At 43.5% G+C, this 20,743-nt stretch overlaps 1 protein-coding gene across 6 annotated transcripts in view; it reads right to left on the bottom strand.

The window, feature by feature from the left end:
• Window positions 1-20,743, bottom strand: part of Gria1 (glutamate ionotropic receptor AMPA type subunit 1) — a 322,505-nt gene that overhangs the window by 138,352 nt on the left and 163,410 nt on the right. For 5 of the 6 annotated variants that reach the window (XM_027427448.2, XM_027427447.2, XM_035447765.1 and 2 more), the window contains exons 3-4: window positions 13,241-13,480; window positions 9,274-9,458 (exon numbers count right to left, since the gene is read on the bottom strand). In XM_027427448.2, coding sequence (XP_027283249.1) covers window positions 9,274-9,458; window positions 13,241-13,480 — 425 coding nt within the window. The remainder of the gene's footprint in view (window positions 1-9,273; window positions 9,459-13,240; window positions 13,481-20,743) is intronic. The other variant, XM_035447766.1, reaches the window with a different exon arrangement.

Genomic DNA, 20,743 nt, shown 5'->3' with positions numbered 1-20,743 from the left:
GAAGAGGGCATAAGATACTCTGAAGGTGGAGTTACAGGCCCCATAGGTGCTGGGAACCAAACCCAAGTCCTCCTTAAGAGCAGCAAGTGCTCTTAACCACTGAACCATCTCTCCAGCCCCTGAAGTCACACATTTTTATGTTTTAAAATCTGTACTCCGCCTATGAGAGAAACATGTGATACTTGCCTTATCTCACTTAATGATACCCTTTAGTTCTTCCCTTTTGCTGCAAATGAAAATGCTACTCTTATTCCTGGCTGAATGAAACTCTTTGGTGTAGATAGTATGTTTTGTTCCCTCATTCATCTGTTAATGGGCACCTTGGCTACTGTGAGTAGAGCTGGAATAAGTACAGTATCTATATCTCTGTGACCTACTAAGATACCTTGGTGTGTGTCTTAGATTTTTTTTTTTATTGCTGCAATGGAACATCATGGTCAAAATGCAAGTTGGGGAGAAAGGGATTTATTTGGCGTATACTGCCACAGCACTGTTCACCATTGAAGGAAGTCAGGACAGGAACTCAAACAACAAAATCCTGGAGGCAGGAGCTGATGCAGAGGACAAAGAGAGAAGCTACTTATTGGCTTGTTTCGCATAGGTTGCTCAGCCTACTTTCTTATAGAACCTGGGACCACCAGCCCAGGGATGACATCACCCCAAATGGGCCGGACCCTTCCCTGCCAATCACTAATTAAGAAAATGCCCTACAGGCTTGTCTATAGCCCAATCTTATGGCAGCATTTTTTATTTAAATTAGAAACAATCTTATTTTACTTATCAATCCCAGTTCCCGCTCCTTCCCGTTCTGTCATGCCTCCACCAACCTCCATCCCACCCCTATCTACTCCCCAGGGATAGTGAGGGATTTTCAAGGTCTGACATATCATTTGAGGCAGGGCCTAGGCTGAGAGAGTATCCCTCCATGGGGGAATGTGCTCCCAAAGTCCATTTGTGCACTAGGGATAAATACTGGTTCTACTGCAAGAGGCCCCATAGACTGTCAAGGCTTCCTACTGACACCCACATTCAGGGGGCCTGGTTCGGTCCTATGCTGGTTCCCCGGCTGTCAGACTGGGATCCATGAGCTCCTCCTTGTTCAGGTCAGCTGTTTCTGTGGGTTTCCCCAGCATGGTCTTGACCCCTTTGCTCACCACTCCTCCCTCTCTACCACTGGATTCCAGGAGTTTGGCTCAGTGCTTAGCTGTGGATCTCTGCTTCTGCTTCCATAAGCTGTTGGATAGGTTCCCTTCTCTCATACGACCTTAGCTTGTGTCAAGTTGACATAAATCTAGCCAGCACAGTGTGGCTGGAGTGTATTTATATGGTAGTTACACTTTCAGTTCTTGAGGAACAGCCCTACTGGTTAGTTGATAGTCCCACAAGAAGTTTGTGCCTTGTTTATTATTATTATTTTCTGAATAGTCACTAGCAATTGTTCTATTTCTTTCTTTCCTTCCTTCCTTCCTTCCTTCCTTCCTTCCTTCCTTCCTTCCTTCCTTCCTTCCTTCCTTTTTTCTTCTTTTCCTTTCAAGACAAAGTTTTACTATATAGCTCTGGTGGCTGGCTTGGAACTCACTATGTGTCCCAGGCTGGCCTCATACTTACAGAAAATTGCCTGCCTCTGCCTTCTGAGTGCTGGAACTCAAGGCATGAATAATCATATCTAGCACTGTTCTTTTGACCTTAGCTATTTTATTTTTAAACAAAGAATCTTTATGTTTTAAGTGCAAGTGTGTGTGTGTGTTTCTGTGTGTGTATCTGTGAATATGTGTGTTCATGTGAAGGTTAGAGACAACTTGCAGGAGTTGGTCATCTCTTTCCACCATGGAAGTTCCAAGACTCAGGCTTCACTCCATGCCTCTGTGCCTGCTAGGCCATCTCACCTGCACAGTGCTAGCCATTTTGACTGGAGTGAGCAGAAACTCAGAGTGAACTTGATTCCTACTTCCCTCATGGCTAACAATGAGGAACAGATTTTCATCCATTTCTTTATTATGTATACCTCTTTTGAGGACAGTCTGTTCAGTGCATCCATCAATTTGTTGATTGGATGATTTGCTTTTGTTTTTCAGTATTTAACCTCTTGTGTTCCTTGTAAGTTCTAGATTCTAATCTCCTTGCAACGAATAGTGAACAGTTTTATTCTCCTGTTCTGCGGGTTCTTTCTTCACTCTACAGATTGTTTCTTTTGAAATCCAGGATATTTTTAATTGTGTGTAATCCCATTTGTCACATCCTGACCTACTGGGGTTCTTTACAGAGAGTCCTTGGGCAATGTCTAATTTAAGTGTTTTCCCTCTAGAAGATACTGCATTTGTGTTCTTAAATGAAGGCCTTTGATCTATTTTGATTTTAATTTTTTTTTACTGAGTGAAAGAGAGAGAGCAGAATCCAAATTCATTTCTCTACTTGTAGGAATCTAGTTTTCTCAGCACCACTGGTTGATGAGGTTGCCCTTGCTTTAATGTGTATTTCTGGCACCATGCTTTAAGTGGCTTGGGTTCTATTTTTAGAACCTCTACTTTGTTCTATTGGTTGTCGTGTTTGTTTTTGTGCCAATACCATCCAGGTTTTGTCACTATGGCCCTATGATATATTTTGAAATCAGGTGGTGATACCTTCAGCATTACTCTTTACCTTCAGGATTGATTTTGCTATTTGGGTCCTTTGTGAGTTCCAGAGTCATATTTTCTATTGACATGAAGAGTGCCATTGGAATTTTTATAGAGACTGCATTGACTCCTGTGTGTAGCTTTTAGCAATATGCCCATTTTCACATTATAATTCTGCTGATCCATATACTAGGGGAGAGGCGCCTGCTTCCATCTCTATTGTCTTATTCACTTATTCATCATTTATCCTTGCTTTGAGGTTCAGTTATAGAGGCCTTTCAAATCCTTGTTAGGTTCATTATTAGGCTGTTTGGGGTTGAGTTTGAAATGTCTCCTGTAGGCTCATGTGTTCGAACAGTTTGATTCCAGCTGATGGTGCTATTTGGGGAGGTTGCAGAACCTTCAGTAAGTAGGTGTAGCCTTTGGTGGAGGAAATATGTCACTGGGGGTGGGCTTTGAAGTGGTATAGCCTTGCCCCACTTGCTGTTTTCTGCTTCCTGTGTGCTGTTACAATGTGACCGGTCAGCTCCCTGGTCCTGCCACTTTCCTGTCTTCCTCACCATGATGGATTCTATTCTTCTGGAATTGTGATCCAAAATAAACTCTTTCTTCCCTGAATTACTTCTTGTCAGAATATTTCACCATAGCAACAGCAAGGGAGCTAATGCATAGGTATTTTTATTTTTAAATTTAGTATGAATAGGACTTAAAAATCATTTCTCAGCTAGAACATTATTGATGTATAGGAAAGATACTGATTTTGAATGTTCTCATATCCTTGCAATTTGCTGAAAATTTTTTATCAGATTAAAGAGTCTTCTAATATAATCTTTAGTATTTTAAGTATAGAAGCAAATAGAGGCAACTGGACTTCTTTATTTGTAGTTTGTATTTCTTCTATTTTTATCTTGCATTATAGCTCGAAGACTCCAAATACTATATTCAATATGAATGAAGAAAGTGGACACCATTGCCTTTTTCCTGATTTTACAGGAAATTCTTTCATTTTTCCCCACTTAGTATAATATTGGTTGTAGGTTTGGCACAAAATCTTTATTATGCTAAGGTATGTTGTTTCTATTTCTAATTTCATCAAGGATTTTTATCACAAATGGATGCCAGATTTTTATCAAAGGTTTTTTAGCATCCATTGAAACCACATGAAAGAAACCAACCTGATTATAGTGTCTGATCTTTTAAAGGTGGTTTTAGATTTGTTTTATAAACATTCTTTTGAAAAATATTTAATTTTCTCTTAATTCCTGGGAATTTAATATATGTAAACAATGATATGAAATATGATATGATCGTATCTACCCTCCATTTGTCCTTTTCAACTCCTGCCATATCTCTACCAACATGATACCCTCATAATTTCATGTCTTTTCTGTTTATTTTTGTAACCCATGAAGTCCAGTTAGAGCTGTACATCTATGCATGGTGTGGGGCCATCCACTGGAGCATGGGGATTCAATCAGGGTCCATATCACTGGAAATGAACGAGTCTCCCTTTCCCGAAATTTATCATCTTCAGATAGTTCCTCCGTAAGGGGTGGAGAATGAAGGTCATGTACCCATATGTGTTAGGCTTTTGACTTGATCCTGTGCAGGTAACCATACAGTTATTGCTGATTGTCGAGGAAATTAGTCTCTCTGTCTCTCTGTTTCCCTCCCTCTATCCCCCCTCCTTGTCTCTGTCCCCCCCCCACCTCCTCTTTCTGTACGTCCTTGTCTGGTTATGATGACAGGGTAATACTGGTTTTATAGAATGCTTTTGGTAATGCTCCTTCCATTTCTAGCCTATGAAATTGTTTCAGGAGCTTTTCTTTAAAGATCTGATAGAACTTGGCAGTAATTTCTCCCAGTCTTGGGCTTTTCTTTGTTGGGTGACTCATTACTGCTGTTCTATTTTCCTCACTTAATACAGATCTAAGGAAATTGTTTTTACCATCTTGATTTAATTTGGGTAGGTCATACTCTTCTAGGAATCCATCTATTTCTTCAAGATTTTCTATATGTTGAGGACATAAATGCCCTGGATTTCCTTGGTATCCACTGTAATGTCCCCTTTTCATCTCTATCGTTACTAATTTAGATCTTCTCTCACTTTCTTTTGGTTAGTTGATGGAAGGGGTTGCTCATTATGTTTTCTTTTTATAAAGCCAAACTTTTATTTCTTTTCTTTTTTTGTATTGTTATTTTAGTCTTCATTTAATCAATTTGTGATCTGATCTTTATCATTACTTTCTGTCCACTGATTTTACAGTTCTATATTTTCATTTTTCTAATTCTTTGAAGTTATTAATTTGCAATTTGATTTTTAGTGTAAGCACCAACAACTATATTTTTGTAAACCAAAGGTTCTGATAATTTTTGTTTTATTTCATTTGATTCTAGGATTTAGAAAATATTTCCTTCTGGCTTTCCTTAACAAATGGCTAATGATTCAAAATTGTATTCTACAACCTATGGGTTCTTGTATAGTTTATGTCATCTCTTTTTCTCTAGCTCTCCAGTTTTATTCCACTATGATATGATAATATACAATTAATTATTTTAATTATACTTGCCAAAACTTACTTTCTTGCCTAAAATGTCGTAGATTTTAGTGAGTCTTACATTGGCTGTTGAGAAGTTGTTTGGCAGCTGTTGGATGGAATGCTCTGCAGATGTCTAACTTTCTTTGATCTATGGCATAACTTAACTTGGAAGTTTATTTGTTGATTCTCTTTAACTAAATTTTCTCCTTATTCTGAAGCTACTCAACTTTATTCTATCAGTCCATGTCTGACCACTGGTGGTTCTTCTATGACTTATACAACAACATTTGGGGCATATGTTCCTGGTGGATGCTTCCTTTTAGCAGTGACCTTTATTTCCTCTGTCTAATTTTAGCTTTGCATTAGCGTATATAAGTATGGTCCTCTGCTTGGTTAGGACTTCCATTTTCTTAGTATACAGACTTCCTGTCACTTCCAGCCTGTGTATTTTGCTAGTGTGTTTCTTATAGACAATATATCATTGAACATTATTTTTAAATCAGATCAGCCAGTCTTTATTCAATTGGAGGCTTATAATAATTTACATTTAGGGTTTTTATGGAGACGGGTGGTGATTTCTATAATTTTTTTGGTTGCTTTCATGGTTCATTCAATCATCGATTGTTTTTTATCAGTCCCTACTCAGAGGCTTGGTAGTTTATCTGGTCCTCTCATGAAATCTGTTCTTTCCTGTGCTCCAGGGCTTGATGATGCTGTCTGTCTTCCTTTGACTCCTTTATGTGTACTATGTCTACAGATCAGGTTGCTTCTCCAAGGCTGATGATACTCCATTTTGTACACCCTAGAGTGGCTGGTTTCTAGCCCAGGGGTGTCTCCGAAGTGTGCTGTAAAGGAGATGCAAACACATCTATGAGATCCACAGCAGGTCAGTCTCTAGCACTTCAAAGGCAGACCATCACTAAACACTTCACTGGTGGGATAAAGCTGCAAAGGTTAATTACACCTTTGAACTTAAGGGTCCTTGGTGAGCATTGCAACAGAGAGATGGGTCTAGATAAAGGCTGAACCTCAAGCTCAGGGCTACTGTCTCTGCCATTATCCTCAGGGGACAGGCTCATCTTTCTAGCCACCAAGGGCAGGGCTACCCACACACAATACCATTTCCTGCCTGAGTCAAGCTACCCAAATTCTTGACATGTTGAGATAAGACCTTCTTTTCACTCACAGTTGTCTTCTATGCTAGGGATGTGGATGAGTGTTCCTGGGCTCCCCAACTTGTAATTGTTCTTCATAATCAGGGTCGAAGGGTAGCTCAGTCCTAAATGATAGGTTTCCACTCAAGATGCCACCAGTCACAGCCCATGAGACTTGAGGAGTAGAAAGTTGGACCTGCTCTCCCCTGATGGCCCCTGGTGTGGAGCAGTGGGCCACACCAGAACCCCTAGCCATTTGGAGGCTTCAGAACACTGTGGTTTTGTCCTAGGGGTAGAACTGCCAGTCCATTGGTTTCTTTTCATCTTTAAGATTACACTTTCTGCTTCTGCCCGTGTTGGCACACAGCCAGGCAGAGTTGTGTACCAGCCATCCCTGTTGGTTCAGTTGCTCTTCTGCTTCTCCTCAATTTTCAGCCGCTCTGTCACCCTTATGTGATTTCTGATGCTCCTCTACTGTGTCTCCTTTTATATATGATAGTTTTCCTCACCATCAGATGTAAAATGTGGGCACAAGCTATCAATCAAGTGGCCTCATGGAGCCTTACAAAACTTAGGCCTCTGTTTTCAGAATATTAGAATGAAATAATTTAAGGTGTTTGTAAACAATAATGTAAAAACATACCAAATGAGTCACTTCCCTGTGAAGTAAAAATTTGTCCTTGATAGAGGAAGTAGCCATAGATGTACAGCTAAGAAAATTGTATTCTGGGTTGTGCATATTGTCTTTGTGTGTTTGTGTATGCGTGTATATGTATGTGTGTATGTGGTCTGTGTGTATTTGCCTAATCACATATGTGTGTATATGTGTGAGAATGCAAGCTCACATGTTTGTGTATGAGTGTGTTTATTCATGTTCACGTGTGTGTGTGTGTGTGTGTGTGTGTGTGTGTGTGTGTGTGTGTGTGTGCACAAGCATTTGTGTTATAGACAGAGAACGACTTTTGTCTTTCCTTAGTAACTTTCCAGATTAGTTTTAGAAATCTTTGACCTGGGGTAATCCCCACTTGATCTAGGCTCCCAGACCAGTGAGTCCCTGGGATCAACCACCCACCTCCAGCTCCCCAGTGCTGAGGTTAAAGCATGTGTCACCCCATTCAGCTTTGTAAGTATGTGCTGGAGTTTGAAATCAGGTCCTCATGTTTGTGCAGCAAGCACTTTACTAACTTCAGAAAGTTGTAGTTTAAAAAGTTACATGCATGGAGGCCAGAAAGGGAGTGGGATCTCCTGGAACTTAAGTATCAACACCATTTGGGGCCTGGGAACCAAACCCAGATCCTCAGCAAGAGCAGCCAGTGCTCTTAACCTCTGAGCCATTGCTCCAGTCATGAGAAAAGTTGTGTTTAAGACACTGGGCCATGCTGCCAAATCCAGCTTAGTTTGACTTCCTGATTTCCTTTTATGTTAGCTGTGAGACTTTTGGTAAAAAACAGAACAATGCTTCTGCATCTGAAACAGGGATATGGGTAGGAGTTATTTGATCTATGATGTGTAAATACACAGAAACAGCCTAATGTAGTGCCTCCCCTCCTCAGCTGTAAGCACCCAGAAAACAGCAGCATGACACAATCCAGGACAAGCCACCATTCTAGTAAGGACACTTGAAGCCATTCATTCCATCTGTTTCCCATCTCAGCTCATCACTGCCCCCACCCCAGGTTTGTAGAGTAGGGCCCTTTATTCTTATCTCGCAGATAAATTCATTTATGGTCAGAGAGGGAAATGACTCATGAAGCCAGTACAGCTGGCACTATGAATAGCAGCAATGGGCAGCATTTCCACACATCACGCCATGTGGACACACTCCTTTCTAAGTATGTTCCATGCCCTGGTCCTTCTAGTCCTTGGAAAAGCCTTCAAGAGGAAGTTATTATTTCTGTTTTAAAGAATGGGGGGTGGGGATGTGAGATGGAAACAGATTACCAGTCTGGTCCAAGGTCAGGAAGCTAGCAAGCACTCAACCTGGAAGCTGAAACCCTGCTGGTTTGCTTCCAGAATCTCTGCCTTTAACCCATTACCTTACACGGCCCCCACCCTCCCCCTGGATGTTAGCACTCAGTAACCCAACCTCAGCCCAGAGGACTTCTATCACTATAGAAACAGTTTTGTGCTGGTTTTTCTTCGAGAGCAAACCCCAAATCCACACTTGACATTGCAGAACACACATAGTTAATCGGTGACTTCCCAAGTCCTCCCTGCTCTACTCTGGAGGCTTCACAGTGATTGTCAATCTGGTGATGAGGCTCCCTGTCGGGGGTCCAGGGTCTTGAGGGCCATTAACCAGCCTTGTTGTGTTGTCAAGTACCTTAAAAGCCCGTCTTTCATTAGATGGCACTATTTAAACATGATGCAAGCCTCCTCCTTCCCAGTTCATCTGAATACACAAATGCAGCTCAAGACGACAGTGATGTACACAGAGGTGCTCCTGTCTGGGCTGCCAAGCTTTCTCTAATTCTGACACCAGAACAAATCCAGTTTAGAGGCTTCTGGCTGAAGCTGTTGAGGTTACAGAACCTAGTCGTAGGATACATCACCCTTCCTGCTTTCAGAGGTAAGAACTGTTCAAGGAAGGAGTGGAAAGGGAGGTGGCCCCTAAAACAGGTCAGCTGGACCAAGGCCACGTGATGCCCAGTGCTGGTTCTGTGAGTGACACAGCCTGGGCTGAACACAGGACTCTCTAAGAGACGATGCAATTTAATTTTAAGAGTAAAGAGGAGCCCAAGAAGTAAATTTTTGGTCTGTCAGTGTGAGGACTGCTTGAGGTGTCGCATCAAGTCTCAGCTGGAACTTATAGGACTCACAGAATGTAAAATGGAAGGTGTCAAGTCTCACCTCCCCAAGAGCCCTCTTTAGACCCCCCTCTCCCTAACACCCACAGCAGAAGCACACTCATTTTCTTGGAATTATCTCCAATGCCTGCTTTGTGTATTGTACTGCCTTGAGTACCTGGCCCAGGATGGCGTTGAGGCGTTCTGATTCACAGTCCACCACCACCAGCCTCTCCTTTTTCTTCTCCAGGTCCTGGAAGAGCATCCGGTATCCTTCCTCTGTGGTCGTCAGGATGTTGACAGCTGTCACCTGCCAGTTCTTCTCTGCAGCTGTATCCAGGACTCTCTGCAGGACTGACAGGCCTGCAGCGGAGGGGCGGACAGAGACATGGCAGCGTCAGCATTCACAGGTAACATCCACTTCTGCCTGCGCTTGATGTAGCCCACGCCTACTTCCACCAGGCACATTTAGCTGTCTATCTGCATCCACTTCCATGGGAATCACGATGCTGTCTACATGCACTTTCTCTGAGCACTCATTGCTGCTTGCTTTACTTCCCTGGATGGTCACTGCTGTCCCCCACCCTATTCCTGTAGCAAGCTCAGTTCCTGCTCTCCGTGTGTCCGAATGCCGCAGAGGCAAGCTCCTGGTCCTTGTTGGTATTCTGTTTACAGGGCATGACAGACAATAAGAAAGACTTTTGATTAAAAACTCCACAAAAGGCTTAGATTCAAAATATAAGTGAAATGACTTCGATCAGCTTGCTTGCCTGTCTGAACTTTGATTTCTTTGGAGGTAAAGAGAGAACTTTGATTTCTTCCATAGTAAAGAGGTAGCATAGATAGCACCTGCCTCACAGTACTGATGAAGGTAGGATAGGCATATTGGGTTTGGGCTTCTGATACCTTAAGGGTTTTCTAAATGACAATGGTTATTATTTGGGGACAGAGGTGCTTTGGATGAGAAGATCCCAGATAGGCTCATGTATATGAACACTTACTAGGTCCCCAGTTAGTGGGGCTGTTTGGTGAGGTTATGGAATCTTCGGAAGCTGGAGCCTTAGTAGAGGAAGTACGCCCCCCTGGGGTGGGCATTCAGTTTTTACAGCTTTGTCCCATTTTCTGTTCTCTCTCTGCTTCCTGTGTGCACATGCAATGCAATCAAGTCCAGCTTCCTGCTCCTGCTGCTGCGCCTTCCCCACCATGATTCACTGACTAGTTGTCCCTCTGGAACGGTGAACCAAGATAAGCCCCTTTCTCAGGGCATTTTATCACAGCAGCAGAAATGTAACCAATACATTTTATAGAACAGGCCAACCTAGTATCTAAAGATAGCTAATAACTGTGAGTGGAATCTGTGAAATTTGGTTATGACTCCACTAGGTAATACTCTGTCACACAGTAGGTGTTCAGTAAATGTATTGTATTTCACCACCACCTTCTGATTAAGGTTGACTGTGCAGAGGAGCCTGCCTTCTTCTCTCAGATTCTACGGTGCACTTGTTTGCTTTTGTGCAGTGGAGGACCACACGCTAGTGTTATGTCTCAGTGAAAATGTACAACTTACACTTCAGGGAGCCAGGGCCATGTTGTTGGCAAAACTGGTTACTCTTCTAGTGATCTGGAGAGAATCCATTCTCTTGTCTCTCCAGCTCACAGTTGCCTGCTCTCTCTGCTCATATTCCTTAGCTTATGACCCTTTTCATCTTCAAAGTCAGCAATGGCAGCCCAGGCTTTCTCATTCAATTTGACACCAAGTCTTTGGCTCCCACTGTCACAGGTAAAGATTTTTGAGATTGTATCATGTCCAGTGGAGTAATCTGGAACAATCTTTGCTCTCCAAGGTCAGTTTATGAGCAGATCTCATTGCATCTGCAACCTTAGCTCCCCTTTGGCAATAGCATCCACACATTTTCCAGCTCCAGAGACAAGGAAAGGGACTTGGGAGTGGTGGAAGTAGGTTGTTATTGTGCCTGTCACAGACAGCTATTTTGCTGTCACATTACAAATTAATCATTTGTATGCATTCCATGTCTAACTCCTAGTAAAACCATTAATATTTTCTGTAGTGACCAATATGGCATCAGGCCCCAGGAAACATCTCTAGATTGATTCTGTTCTGATTTCCCCATTTGTTTCATTTCCAGGAAGAGTTGTTTTGTGTGACTGAGCTCTTCACATTTGCTGAACCTTCACTGCGTGTTTGGCACTATTTTTCTGGCTTTCCTCTTTTAGTTCAGTGGGTTCTAGGGGGTCAGTCTTATTCTCATCCCTATTTTAAAGATGTGGACTTCAAAGCTCATTAGTCCATGATCACATAACAAGAAAATGGCAGAGCTCGGGGCTCTGGGTTTGGAGATGGACACAACGATTTGCAGAGTGTGGGTTCTTTTGTTAACCTAAGAAATCTCTTCTAGGGTGTACATTACATTTTTCTGGAGTGGCTACTTCTGACTTATGCCTTTATTATGGAACAAGGTTGTTCTGAAGGGGACCATTGGCAGATGGCCCAGAGAGTGGATGCTGTCAGAGAAGGGAAATCACAAAAATAGGAAGAGACAAGAAAAGAGCAAAGAAAACAGAAAGAAATAGATGCTTCCTGCTCTCTCCTTGGTCATCTTCCTTTCTGAACAGCAACTTCCCCTCTACCTATAAAACCATCTTAATCAGCCACCCTTGTGTCCAAAGTCTCTAAAGTTTCTCTGAGGGAAACTCTGCCAGGGAAGTGCTCCCCCTTCAGGGTCTAGGCTTTCACGTCTCAGTCCATTTATCTTTTTACACTAGCAATGATAGTGTTCTTGTAGGACTAAGCCATGCACAAGAAGAAGGTAGGACAGGGAAAGCACACACCATAAGGGCCAGGAAGAAGAGTTCCTATTTAGAGCATGAGTTAACAGAGAAAACAGGAGTAATGCAGAAGAAGCTGAGGACCACATGAGGAGATGTGATAAATAAATGCACCCCAGGATAAAGAAGCTTACAGTGAGTAAAAAGTATGGGAAACAATTGGGAAATGTGATTGCAAAATTCAAAGGGAGCAGGATTAAAAAAAAAAAACACTAGGGGGATGATTATGGTGGTGATGATGTCATGATAGATGATAGAGATGATGATGATTGTAGTAAGGGTGTTGATATCACATGGTGATAGTAATGATGATGGTGGCGATGACAGCAATGATGATCATCAATGCTGTGATGTCAATAATAGTTATGATGGTGGTGGTGGTGGAAATGAAGATGATAGCGATGACACTGTTAATAACTGTGGTTGTGGTGAAGATGACAGTGTTGGCAGTGGTGATAATGATGATGATGGTGGTAGTGGTGATAACGGTGAGGATGATGGTGATGGTGATGATGAGAGAGGTAATGGTGACAATGGTGGTTGTTATGTTGACAATTGAGGGTAATGATGGTGGGATGTGGGGTAGCGGAAGTGATGATGGTGATGGTCATGATCATGGTGGTGGTGGTGAAGATGATGACAACAGTGATAGTGATGATGATGACAGTGATGGTGCCGCTACTGTTGATGGTGAAGATGATAGTGCTGACAACAGATTGAGGATAATAGTCACTACATTGTAGGCAATGAGCAAACAGTTTCAGTCATCTCATGAATTCTTCATGATACATTCTTGAAGTAGTGACAATTCATCTTCATCCCAGACACAGGGGAATGAAGGCATGGAGAATTTGACCCACTCTACAAGTGGTGAAACTGATGTATCAAGAACCTGCCCAAAGTCACAGGGCTAGGACCTAGGAGAGGAGCTTGGATTCAGAGGAGTAATGCAGGGGTAATGCAGAAGAAGCTGAGGAGAGGACCTAGGATTCAGAGCTTGGTCTATTTTATGCTCTATTAACATTATTGTGAACTGTGATCCACTTTGCTGAAGACTTCAGAGATCTGAGAATTTGGTGAATGGTGGAATGGCTTGATGGGCTTAAGGATATCTCTCTCAGAGGTATATTTTCACCCTCTGAATTAATTATTGGCCACCAAGAAATCCCCGCACATACATAAAGCACCTGGCTTGCTTCCCCAAGTGCTCTAAGGAAACAGAGAGCCATCATTCATCTTCCTGCTAGTGTTTTTTCCTCCATCCTTCAACAATTTCCTTTCCTTAACCCTTAGCTTACCCCGGTCAGCATCATAAATGTAGACAAAGGTCTGCCACTTGTAATGGTCGATGATGCTAATGAGAGCTTCCTGTAGTTCTGGTCGCAGCTGAAGGACGAACTGATTGGATGTGTCAACGGGAAAACTTGGAGTAATGAAGCACACATGGAGGGCCCCACAGAAGGAGGTCAGCATGTTGACAGTCCTTCGTTCATAAAACCCAAAGATGGCATAGACTCCTTTGGAGAACTGGGAACAGACTGGAAAAGAAGATAAGAAAGGTTAGTGGTAGCTGGGGAGCATCTCACTGGATAAGAGTGCTTGCTGCACAGCATGAAGACCTGAGTTTAGATCCCAGAACCAGTGGAAACGGCCGGGCATAATTGCATATGCCTGTAACTCCAGCACAGAGGGGTAGGGACATGAAAATCCATCGCTCTCACTGACCACCAGCCTAGCCAAAAATAGCAATCTCTAGGTTCAGTGAGAGGCCTTTGTATGAAAGGAATAAGGTAGAGAGTAACAGAGGATGATACCCAATGTCCTTCCCTCCTTGGCCTCTGAACATGTGCACATAGGTTCACACACCTGCATAGACATATGTATACACATCCATACCCCCAAAGTAATGAATAGAAGATGCTGTAAACAAATGGCCGGATAGCTCAAATAATCCATTTTACCCACTACCACTTACCATCTGCTGTCTAGCCATCCACCCTACCAATCAGCCATCCACCCAGGCCTTCAGATGCCAATCTGTTCACTAGTCCATTGATCGTCCCAACTTCCCAATCTATTCACACTTTCCTTTGTGCAAACCCTCATCCATCTGTCTATAGCCAATGTTTATCAGATGCCTGTCATAGATCGGTGGTACCAGGATTATTGACTATAGTGGCCGCACAGCAAAGCACTTTGACATAATTAACTCTTCCTGTCACTATAATGACCATGTTAAGAAAAGAATGGCAGGGTCACTTTTTAGACGGTAAATTGAAACCAAGGATTTAAAGCGAATAGCCATATTTGTGCTTGGGAGATGTCTGAGTGAGTAAAATGCTGACCATGCAAGTGTGAAGGAAGACATGTGGGCACAGTAGTATGTGTGCCTGTAATCTTACTGACTTTATGGTTAAATGGGAGGGGGAGATAGGAGAGTGTCTGGAATCTCTTGGTCCAACTAGTCTACATACACTGGCAAACAACAAAGAAAACCTGTCTCAAGCAAGATAGAAAGAAAGGACGAACATCTGAGATTGTATTCAGACTTCCATGTATGCATACTTACAAACATATGAACCCACACAGTTAACGGATATGTTCATGTTACATCCGTTCTCTTACAAACATATGCACCCACACTGTTAATGGACATGTTCATGTTATATATGTTCTAGGTCAAATCCAAGGTAGGGTGATATGCTGACTGTTTACCCACCTTTCATTTCTTTACCCGCGAATTTAAGGCTAAGTTTAAAAACTGCTATAGGAAGAGCTGCAGCCTACGATCGCTGCTGGCACGGGTTTAGGTTGATTTTCTCCACCTTGCCCTTCCTCTCAGTGTTATGTCTCCTGCTGATGTTCATGTTGCAGTCGTACATCTTGCTAGGAGACTTCCAGGCCTTCCAGTGCATCAACCACACTAACAGCTTAGCTGTGTAAATAGCCCCACAGAATCCATTCTGTAGGATCCCAGCAGTTACCAATGCTGGTTTGTAGGAGATTACATTGCTGCTTAGATGAGGATGTGATGGAAATAAGACCAAGTGCATGGGATCGAGCTGCCCATCACTCAGTCTTTAAACTCCACTTTTCTATCTGATGCAGGGTGGGGAGTTCACAGTCTTTGCCTCAGCTAGGGGATATCCCTTACTTCATCACGAGAAGAGACCTTCCTTGTACATTAACATGTTGAGTCTTCAAAAATATTCCTAGAGAATTATTATATTGTTAATGTTTTAATTTATTCTTTGAGAATTTCACACATTAATAAATTATATTTCAGTCATCTTCATCCCTGACACCCACACTGCAACTCTTCCCAGGCTTCCCCCCACCCCCAGACACTTGCTTCGTGTCTCCCTCAAGGTGACTTGCCCACTGACTGAGAGATCTTCATCTAGATGGAAGCATGGGATGCCTACTCTAACCTGCCCCACAGTTGTCCCGAGAGCTGACAGTGATAATCATGACCTAAACTTTATGCTGTTAGGTATTTTAAATTAATATCCATTACTCACATGCTCTATAATTCTTAGGAAACGTTTGAACCTTTTTGGATAATCTATGATTACTCTGAGAATTTTTTTAAAATTACATTTTAGTGTAGTAAAGAAGGACTTTATTACAATGGCACTGTCAGATATGTCTATTCTTGTACTTCGCTCATATACGCCTTCCCCCTCATTGCCCTCTCCTGCTCTTTCCACTGGGCCCCTTACTCTTACTAAACAGCCCCCATGCACACATTTTGAATCTAGATTTTTTTGAAAGAGAAAGCATGATATAACAGTCTTTCTCCTTCCTATTGCCCTCTCCCTTCTCATTAGATTCCTTCCTTCCCTGCATGGTCTGCCTTCTTCTATCATGTGCACATGCATACACATGACACACACATGCTATACATGTGCACACAAGCACACATCTAAATGCACACACACATGTGCATACAGTTTTAAATCTAGGTTAGATGAGAGGTAGCATGGCTTTTGTTTTTTAGTGGTGGAATCCATTCTCTCACTGAAGCTAGAGGAAGCTTATTAATAAAACAAATCAAAATGAAACAAAATACATTGTTTCACTTCCTGGTGGTTCCGAGATTCCCATTGTACACGGGAAAAATTACTGGCTGTCTGACCAGGACACAGAATCTGAAAAACTGCCCTGTTGACCTTTCCTGCCTTGTTCAATCTCCTCACTCCCTGACTGGCCATTCTGGCTGTCACTCTGCAGCAGTTTTGTCTCAGGGACTCTGTTCTCTCTGTTCCCTCCTAGCCTACAGTGCTGGTCCTCTCCTGTCAGCAAGTCCTCTGCAGTTCTTTCTCGGCTTGTCTCACTTTCCAAAGCAGACTTCATCCCCTCCCCTCCTCAGCACCACTTCACTTCGCTGGCCTCCGTCCCCATCCTTTAGTCACTGTTTCTAAAACACAGCCTCGGCTGCTGTGTACATCTGTAGCTATTTTGTTCCATGCAAAATCTCTGATGTAATAATTGTGTGTCCCAGAGCCATCAGAGTACTTGGAACACCACAGGTGCTTAATAAATATTTGAGGAAGGACTGCATGCTGGATGCTTGCGGGTAGTGGAAGGAGCTGGTCTCCTGGACCTCCTTCTTTGTTGCTTCTTTCTGAGGTGGTTCCTTAGCCTCCTCCACTCCTACGATTTTCTCTTTCTGCCTAATGAGACTCACTTTCTGTGCACAGCCCACAATAGGCACTGTCTTTAAGTGTCTGTTGTAATTACTAGACTCTGGTTTTCCATAAGTATGGATTTTTTTCTACCAGGGAGCTTGCGTTGTATATTATCCACCCATGTTAAATATAGATTTGTCAAAATGTGCAATCCATCTTCCAGGGGTTACTGTGCATAGGGAGCACATAAACCCTGTTAAAATATTGTAATACGCTCCATGGTATTTTTAGGATCCCTTCTCTCCCCTTGGGGCAGTGAAATACTGTCCTGTGACATGAAAATCCAGCTCCCAGACCTATTACCCCACATCACCTTCTGCTTTCACACATTCAGCCAGGTCTCTGGGGTCCTAGCGTCTGTGACATTTTTCTGTTAGAATTTTAGAAGTAGAGGAAGGAAAGGAGGAGTGTGGGGAGGGAGGGGAGGGAGAGGTGTGTAGAGGGAGGGAGAGGAGAGGGGTGGGGAGGGAGACAGCTCTGCCTAAATCCTTAGACTTAACAGACCACAGCTTCCTTCTGAAATAACCTCCTGTTTTTCCTTCAGCAAATCTCTTTTATTAAAGTGGGTGCTCTATCCTTTAGACTACGTAGGTGTATTTTACCACGACTCCCTAGAAGAATATAACCTGAGGGATGGCCCAGGTAGGCTATCTGGTAGTCACTGAGCTCAGTCTTTTTACTTTGGTGTACTTCCTCATTTTAACTAGACCCTAGGAGGAAGGTGTGTGTGTGTGTGTGTGTGTGTGTGTGTGTGTGTGTGTGTGTAGACAGGGGAGACAGAGACAGAAACAGAGACAGAGACAGAGACACAGAAAGAGAGAGGGAGAGAGAGAGGGAGAGAGAGGGAGAGAGGGCAAAGAGGGAGAGGGAGAGGGAGATGGAGAGAGTAGGAGATTCCATAGGTCCAAGGCCTCCATGGAAGGGCAGTCATGATGTAAGGCATGGCTTTGGGTCTGTCAAAATAAATAGTCACAGTAGAGAAAAGGGCTCCATAGAGCAAGTACTAGACTAGGTGGCAAAAGACCCAGAGGGTTATGTCTTCCTTTTAATCATTAAAATGACCTTGAGCAAATCCAGCCTTCTCCTGGGAGTTTTCTCAGCTGTGAAACAGTGGTTTAGAAGATGCCATGTTCAACTCCTTCAGACAACAGCATTCTAGAGTCTGGTCTAATTGACTGGAAAATATTCACTGATTCAACGTTTGAGCTGTTTGGGAAACTCCTTTGCAGCTCTTCAGTCCCAGGAGATGGTGGAGCCTTGGAGTCTTTAGATTCCACAGTATGGAGTGCTGGCACTAAGTCCAGAGCCTGTGGAGTCTGGAGTTCCATTTAAGATGCAACATTTGAAGACCTCCTGAGCAAACTGAGAGCGTGGCGGGAGGGGAGAGGGAGCTAGGAGAAAGAGGAGGGGAGAAGAGGAAGGGAGAGGAGGACATGAGGGAGCAGGAAGGTTGAGTCCAGGGGATAGAGGAGAACAAGAAAAGAGATACCATAATAGAGGGAGCCATTATAAGTTTAAAGAGAAATCTGTCACTAGGGAAATGTCCAGAGATCTACAAGGATGACACCAACCAACAATCTAAGCAATAGTGGAGAGGCTATCTTAAATGCCCTTCCCCAATAATGAAATTGATGACTTCCTTATATGCCATGCTAGAGCCTTCATCCAGTAGCTGATGGAAACAGAAGCAGGCACCACAGTTGAACACTGAACTGAACTCCTGGAATCCAGAGAGGGAGGAGTGATGAGCACAGGGGTTAACACCAGGCTGGTGAAATCCACAGAAACATCTGACCTGAACAAGGGAGAGCTCACAGACCCCTGACTGATAACTGGGAAACCAGCTTAGGACTGATCCAGAACCCCTGATCACGGGTGTCAGTGAGGAGGCCTCAGCAATCTATGGGTAGCAGATCAGTATTTATCCCTAGCATACGAATGGAGCCAATTCTACATTGAGGGATGCTCTCTCAGCCTACAGTCCCGGGGCAAATGATGTGAAAGACTTTGCAGAACCCCCATGGAAGGCCTCACCCCCCTGGGGAGCAGAAAGGGGATGATATAAGGGTTAGTGGTGGGCAGGGGAGGAGAGGAGGGAGAAGGAACTGGGAATGAAATGTAAAGGAAGCTTGTATCTGATTTAAATAAAAATAGAAAAAATGCAACGTTTGACCTGTAGTGTGTTAGTTCTTTAACAGAGAGGGCCGATGAGGCCTGAAGCAAACCAGAAGGAGAGCTGGGGTTGGAGGTCAAATTCCTGATTCCTGAATGTGACCAGCAGGGGTGAAGGAGCAGGAGTGTTTCCAAGCAGAATCAGGACCCCAGTGCGTACTGGCTGAAGCACAGAGTCCCAGAACAGACTCACAGCAGGCTGGATTGTGTATGGGATCTTCAGCATGGGAACACCTGGGTAGCACCTGCTGGTGGTCATGTGTGGTAGCATTGAACCACTGATCCAGGGCTGAAAATATCTTTTCACACTGACATTTTTTAAATCCCACAATGATAATTACAGACTACTGACAAGAAGTCCAGACCTGAGTTCTGCCACTCTGGCTACAGAACCCAAGGTCCTGACATATTTGATATGTTGCCTTCTCCCTCTACAATGATGGAAAGAAACAGACTGGCCCATAGGCCAGCTTCAGGTTGTGAAAAATTCTTTCAAGTGCCCTTCCTCTAGCCAGGTAAAAAGGCATTGCTTCATTAGAGCCATATGTATGGCTGTCTATCTGTTTGTCTGTCTTCATCATTATCATCTCTATATATTAACCTCTGTCTTTAATCTGTATCAACCTTTCTCTATGTACCTATATATTTATTCACTATGGTGTGAACTTGGTGTTACTTTATGCCCTTTCTATCCTGGGGAGATCATATGTGCTTATACAAATACACACATTCTTTTCTCCCATGAATGCACCCATTGGTCCATTTGTTCACTTCTAAAACAACCAGATTCTTACCCATATGAAGTGCCTAGGGGGCAATAGAGATGGGCTGCTGAGCTGGGGAGGACTCCAGCATCAACGATCAACACATTGACAGTAGATGATAAAGACAGTTACTAGGAAACAGTTATACTAACTATTCAGTCTTGGTGTCTACCAGGGATGAGTCCATCTATCCTCAGCCTCAAGAGGAGGCTCAGTGTACTCAGATAAAAATCCGGTGTGGTTGTGTGCAAACATAACACTAGCCCTAGGGAGTCAAGGACAGTGATCCGAAGCATCCCTGGGGTTTGATGGCATCCAGTGTCAGTGAAATAGTGAACTCAAGATGCAGTGAAAGACTCTCTCAAAAAATGAGATGGAGGGAGATGAACCTCCAACCATCAATGTCTGGTCTACATATGCAGAGGTGAAAACACACATACACACACACACACACACACACACACACACACACACACACACACACACACACACACACACGAGAGAGAGAGAGAGAGAGAGAGAGAGAGAGAGAGAGAGAGAGAGAGAGAGAGAGAGAGAGAGAGAGAGAGAGAGAGAGAGAGAGAGAGAGAATATCACTAGAGCTATACAAGGAGACATCAATCAAAGTAGGATGTTAGCTGCAGTCACTGTCACAAAGCATATCCCAGGGTAAGGAACGGCAGGCACAAAGGTCCTGAAAAACAGAGATGGGGCCACGGGGCCATGGGGCCATGGGGCCCTGGGAACCTGCTGCTGTGTCCCCACCTCCAGGACAGTCTGCAAAAGAGCAAGTCCCACAAGTGGAGGAAGTGAAAATTGAGGCCAGGACTCTCCTTCTGGGAGACACAGGGCAGGAAAGCCCCCAACCTGCTCAGTGTGGAGGCCCAGCCCAGCCTCCTGCTCACAGGGGCCCTTTGATAGTCACTCCTGGTTGTAGCACCATTCACTTAGTATCAATAAATCTCCAGGCCTGGCCATTGTCCCTGACAGCTCCTCCATGGGAGGGAACTCCCTGTATTAGCTCCCTTGTAATTGTCACTTCCTTTAAGGCCTCCCTCTCTGACATTTCTCCTTAGCTCCTGGCTTCAGTCCCTGGAAGTGTGTCAGCCTCTTGGGTAAATACAGGATAATGAGGTGACGGGGACAGCTTCATTTTGAGGGGAGGGAGCTACAA

This window comes from Cricetulus griseus, chromosome 7, assembly GCF_003668045.3.
Source record: "Cricetulus griseus strain 17A/GY chromosome 7, alternate assembly CriGri-PICRH-1.0, whole genome shotgun sequence".
Classification (NCBI taxonomy): Eukaryota; Metazoa; Chordata; class Mammalia; order Rodentia; family Cricetidae; genus Cricetulus; species Cricetulus griseus.
This window is presented reverse-complemented; position numbering and strand designations above follow the sequence as displayed.